The sequence below is a fragment of the Mus pahari genome, chromosome 10 (assembly GCF_900095145.1).
Source record: "Mus pahari chromosome 10, PAHARI_EIJ_v1.1, whole genome shotgun sequence".
NCBI classification, from domain to species: Eukaryota; Metazoa; Chordata; class Mammalia; order Rodentia; family Muridae; genus Mus; species Mus pahari.
Genome location: NC_034599.1, coordinates 52,491,715 through 52,497,523, shown reverse-complemented (window position 1 = coordinate 52,497,523; position 5,809 = coordinate 52,491,715). Strand labels below are relative to the sequence as shown.

Sequence of the window (5,809 nt, the reverse complement as noted above, 5' to 3'; positions counted from 1 at the left end):
CGCAGCCCCTTCTCCCAGGGCAGCGACCCCGCCACCGCAAGTCCTAATCAGCTGTCAGCGGTAGCCAGCAGAGCTTTGCTGGCGCTAAAGAAGGCACGTGGGAAAGGCGGGAGTGAGGAGCAGGCACGTGGTCCAGGCTTCTCAGCCCCGTGCATGCCCCCCCGCCCCCCGTGAGGAGGGTTTTGGGAAGGTAGGGACCAGTGCTCAAAGCGTGGGGCGCGAGCGCGCAACCGGAGCTGTCCCCGGGACTTAGTGCTGAAGTAGACGCTGACGAACCCGGCGCCTGGTGCGGTGGCCAGAGAAGACCATGGCGTTCATGGTGAAGTCCATGGTGGGTGGCCAGCTGAAGAACCTCACCGGGAGTCTGGGGGGCGGCGAGGACAAGGGGGACGGAGACAAGTCTGCAGCCGAAGCACAGGGCATGAGCCGAGAAGAGTACGAGGAATATCAGAAGCAACTGGTGGAGGAGAAGTAAGTAGAATTTCTTCTTAGCTCATGTGACCCCCACACAAATACCCTCAGGCTGCTACACCCACCTCTGTCCCAGAGATCCCCTCTACCTCTCCTAAACACAGTAAGAGAGCAAGAGGTTGATTTTACAGCCATCCCGTTTCAAATCCAGGACCCTGTTCCAGCCTCATCCTCTGGTTTAGAGGGGGTTGGGGGAAGGGTGAAGAGTGTGGCAGGGGCAGGGGTGCGGTGGGGGAGGGTGCACGTGCATCTCTGATGAAATAGGTAATCCCTTAATCTGATCTGGTCTTAACCGCATGTATTCCAACTGGGGCTCCTCTGAGCCTGAGGCTGTAAGAAAAGTACTTTTCATCTGGCAGGGCTCAGCGTCATGGGGACAGATCCACGATGGGGTTATTCAGAGATACTGAGCCTACTCTATGGGAGAGTTCTAGGGCAGAGTGAGCGAGGGTCTGAACATTGTGGGGAGGTTGCTTGGTTCTGATCCTCACTTTGCTTACTAGCTGAGTAACTTTAGAAAAGTCATTTAACATTTCTGTGACTCTTTTCCCCTTCTGGAAAATTGGAAGTGGAAATCACAATACGTGCTCCATATGTCTGTGAGGACTGAATGACTTAATGCATGTAAACCCTTTAGTACAGCACCTGGCACGTGGCAAATCTTCATGACATGTCAGCTATTGTCACTTGACTTAGTACCAGTTGTTCCGTGAGTTGCAAGTTTCTCATTTCCCACTTTATAGAAACGGAAGGAACATGGCATACCAAAAGTAGCAAAGGATTTTCAGAGAGAGGGAGAGAGAGAGAGAGAGAGAGAGAGAGAGAGAGAGAGAGACTCAGACCAAACAAGACTTCCACCCAGTCAGCTCTCTCTATTGGCAGGAGTGGAGAACACAGAGGAAGGATGACGTTGTGGCAAAAGCTAAGCCTGCTAGTCTGAGGGGGACTAACTGGGCACAGGCCAGCTGGGGGTTCGAGGCCTCCTTTCAGACCATTTTAGCCCCTCCTTTGCAAATCCCACACCTTCTCTCAACCCCTGAGATGACATTACAACTGGTGTCCTCTTCCCACACAGGATGGAGCGAGATGCACAGTTCACACAGAGGAAGGCAGAGCGGGCCACACTGAGGAGTCACTTCAGAGACAAATACCGTCTGCCCAAGGTATCCAGGGCCTAAACTGTGAGGTATTACTGGGACCCTGAGCACCGGGAGCTCAGACTCCCTCAGGGCCTCGCAACTCTCAACCCCTAAGAGTCACACAAGGTGCTTGATAACTTTCTTCCTTTTCTCACTCATTCATTCATTCATTCATTCATTCGTTCATTATTTGTTCATTCATTCATCCACATGTTCACAAGAGCTGAGACAAACCCCAAGCCTTTGGAAGTTTACACGTTTGTGTTTCTGGGGACAGTCCTTTTTTTCCTTCACTTCCACCTCTCTGAGCTGGGTCAAGCCTGGCACATGGAGATGCAGAGAAGAGTGGAAACAGACTCTATGAGGGAGTGAGCTCTCACGGGGCTTCTGATTACATTTGGAGAGCTGGCAGGAGGAGAGGCCATGACTCCTCCCTCCTATGCACCAGGCACTCAACCATGTTCTCCCCTGACTCTCTCAAGAGAGTTGCTAGACACTGCGTGTGAAACCAAGCTCAGAGAGACTGAAGGACTCCAGTGGGTGGGAGTGCTCAAGCCTGTGAATACTGTGCCCTGCTTACTCCAGCCCTCAGGCTACGTGGGTCTACCCATAAGGAACCAACTACCCCTTATGCCTGTCTTTGTCCCAGGAAGCTCCTGTCCCATGCTTCCCAAGATGCTGCAGCACTAGACTGGCACACAAGTGTGCTACACCTACATGGGACAAGCTGCTTCCCGGAGCACCACCTCTGTGTGCCCAGAGCTGGGCTACTCGGAGGAGTAGGGTGCCATAGGCCAGGCCTTGGTTTCCTACTGCAATATAGAGATCGGCTATGTGGGGTCGCGTTTACTCCTCCAACCAAGTGCTTATGGAGCCCCTGGCTGTCACGGACTTCCCACGGATGTTTTGGGAGTCTCTCAAAGGGAAGTCTGCATTACTGCAAGTTCAGATAGCAGTGGGGGTCATGGCTCAAATGCTTATATGAATCACATAAGAGACATTACTCCACTGTGAGAAAATTCTGAGTCTAGAAGAGAAGGCAAGACATGAGTGCTACTGTGTGGGACACAGGACAAGACCCCAAACAGCTCCCGGGTGCTCGGGGGAGTATGGTGGCTCTCAGTAGGTACAAAAGGAGTACAGATACTGGAAGAAGTGATATATAGGTCTAATTCTAGATCCCCTCTTCCCTTCCTGGCTTTATGATCTTAGGCAAATTGCTTAAATTTTCTGAGTCTCTCTCTCTCTCTTTTTTATTTGTAAAATAAAATAGAGATGTCAGGTCCCATGTTGCAGAAGAAGGCCTTGAATTCCTAACCTTTCTGCTTCCACCTCCTGAGTGCTGAGATGATAGATGCCAGCCACTTGTTGTTTTTTCCTGTTTATTTTGTTTGTTTGTTTGTTTTGAGACAGGTTTCAGTATGTATCTCTGGCTGACCTGGAACTTGTCATGGTAGACCAAGCTGGCTTTGAACTCATAGAGATCCACTGGCCTCTGCCTTCCAAAGACTGGAATAAAGGCATGCACTACCATTCCTGGCTCTTTCTAGCATTGTTGTTGCTTTTTCTTTGTTTGTTTTCTTTGAGAAAAAGGTTTCTTTGTGTAGTTCTGGCTGCTCTGGAACTCAACGTTGTAGCTCTGTACACCAGGCAGGCCTCAAACTCACAGAGATCCTCTTGCCTCTGAGTAAAGGTGTACACGTGTACACCTCCACACCCAGCATTTTCCTAGGTATTTTTTTAATCGCTAAAAGTAAAAGCATTCTTGGTGCTAGAGAGATGGCTCGGTGGCTAAAATCTCATGTTGCTCTTGCAGAAGACTGGTCATTTAGTTCCCAGAATGCACACCAGAAGCTTACAACTCCCTGTAATTCCAGTTCTCATGGGCACCCATACACATGTGCGCACACGCTCACACATACACACACACACACACACACACACACACACACACACGAGCAATAAAATAAATCTAAAAACCCATTAAAAGCACCTACCTCACTGTTAGCCATGGGCTAGGTCTTGACAAATGGAACTGTACACCACTGTTTTTGTTCTGGAATTAGCCTTGACTCGGCTGATTGTCACCAAGTGGCATTTTCCTTTGGGTTTAGTCTCTCTGCTAGTCCTTCCATGTCTGCAAAGTCTCCAGGTCCACCTATGAAAGGCTTAACTCAGATGTGGGAGCAGATGCTGAGCTCCCTGGAACATGGCCCTCTGGAACCAAGAGTCCCAGAACCCAGCCTGGGTGGCCTCCGTGCCCTGTACTGACTGCTAGGTCCTCAGAGACCTCCACCCTTGTCTCCTCTCTCTTCCCTTCAGAACGAGACAGATGAAAGCCAGATCCAGCTGGCAGGCGGAGATGTGGAGCTGCCTCGGGAGCTGGCCAAGATGATCGAGGAGGATACGGAGGAAGAGGAGGATAAGGCCTCTGTGCTCGGGCAGCTGGCCAGCCTCCCTGGCTTAGACCTCAGCTCACTCAAGGACAAAGCTCAGACTACACTAGGGGACCTCAAGCAATCAGCTGAGAAGTGCCATATCATGTGACCCCTTGCCCCTGGGTTCTCCTCTAGGATGGCCAGAGGGCTGGTCCACATGAGGGCTAAGAGAGTGAGCATCTCAACTTCCGGATACTTCCAGTCCATTTTGGACTCTGCTTTCCCTGCCCCAGCCTAGCCTGAGCCTTCTCGTCCATGTCCAGCTCAAGCTCTGATCTAGCTCACTCTCTTTTATTGCCAGCAAAGTTCCCATTCTTCCCTTTCTCCCTCCGCTGCCTGGAAAGTTTCCCCGAGAGTTGATAGAATTAGCCCAACCCTCTCTGGGTACAGCCTCCAGTTCTTCACACAAGAGCACTCACAGGACACAGAAGCCCTGGCTCATTTGCCACAGATGCATCCTGGCACACACAGACACACGTCTCCTGGGCTCCCAGCCCCTCCAGCACTCAGATGCTCTTAGGAGAGACCTGGGCACACGGAAGACCAGATCTTACCCCTACCTTTATGATCCTAGAAGCTTTTCCTCTTTCTGGGTTTTACCATCTGTAAAATGGGAATGGGCTGAGTGATTTCCAAAATTCTCTGCTGATTGGCATTCCTGGCCACTCAGGACAGAGCCCACATCCCTTCTTGGGCAGGACAGCAGCTGCAGTCCTAGCATCACACAGCTGCCACTGTGGTTTCTGGGAGCTGAGCAATGCTGTGTGAGGGGCAGAGTGCCAGGGATGGAGCTGGCACTGAACAGTAGCTCCAGGCCTCCTCTGGGCCCAGGGCTGAGCCAAATTGTGTTCTGTTCCTGTAGAATTCTCTGGATTCCATAGTTGGAATTTCCTCTTCTCGTTCAGTAAAAAATAAAAATTCTGAATGACGTGGCTATCTTCCCACTTCCTGCTGACTTGGGGTTCACAGGCCCCAGGCCTGCCCTTGGAGGGGTCTCATCTGCCTCTTCACCTGCAGCCTCAGAGGGTCCTAGGAGAGAATGCCCTCTCAGGGCTGCAGGTGAGGGTGGGGCCTCACTGAGGGAGCAGATGCCTTTTGGGCCAGATGAAGTTAAGTCTAAGCACTAAGAGTGAGGAGGGTGTGGCAGCCATCTGGATGGAGAGGTACACGGGAAGATGGAGCCTTAGGGTGTTTCCCGAGACTAGAAAAGGGCTGTGTCTGACACCTGTCCTGTACTTTCCCCTCACCTAAGAGATGGAGAAAGAAAAAAGCATCATTGTGCTCCAACCTGGCTCTGCTCTGCATCCCTGAGCCTGCGTTGCTTCTGGTAAAATGAAGAGTTCTCCTCCCCAAGAATAATAATACATGTTTCAAAGAGTAGCCATTTGTCCCCCACCCCAACCCCCTTGGTAGTGCTGGGGACCCAGGGCCTCACGCACTGCATACTAAGGCAAATGGTCTGCCACTCAGCCACACCCACAGCCCCCCAACATGCTGCTTATCAGCTGTGGTGACACATTCTTTAAAGTAACAGAGGCTGAGGAGCCAGCAGTCATGCTACACTGAGTGAGACCTGGTGGTGAAGACAGTGTTAGTCCCACCTCACAGGGAGGTGGCCTGACGTGGCAAGCTGGTGCCCTCAAAGTTTGTGTTTAGGCGGTGTGTTACAGTTTCTGTGGGTTTTCTTCTCTCTGTGTTCCTCTCTCCTTCTCCCTCTCCCCCTCCCCCTCCCCCTCCTCCCTCTCCCTCTCCTCCCTCTCC

At 51.6% G+C, this 5,809-nt stretch overlaps 1 protein-coding gene across 1 annotated transcript; it reads left to right on the top strand.

Moving 5' to 3' along the window:
- The first annotated feature begins 234 nt into the window (after positions 1 to 234).
- On the top strand, positions 235 to 4,813 carry Cplx3 (complexin 3). Its single transcript, XM_021207402.2, has 3 exons — positions 235 to 471; positions 1,547 to 1,634; positions 3,933 to 4,813. Exons 1-3 carry the CDS (start codon positions 308 to 310, stop codon positions 4,155 to 4,157), a joined length of 477 nt encoding a protein of 158 aa, XP_021063061.1. The 5' UTR covers positions 235 to 307; the 3' UTR covers positions 4,158 to 4,813.
- The last annotated feature ends 996 nt before the right edge of the window (positions 4,814 to 5,809 follow it).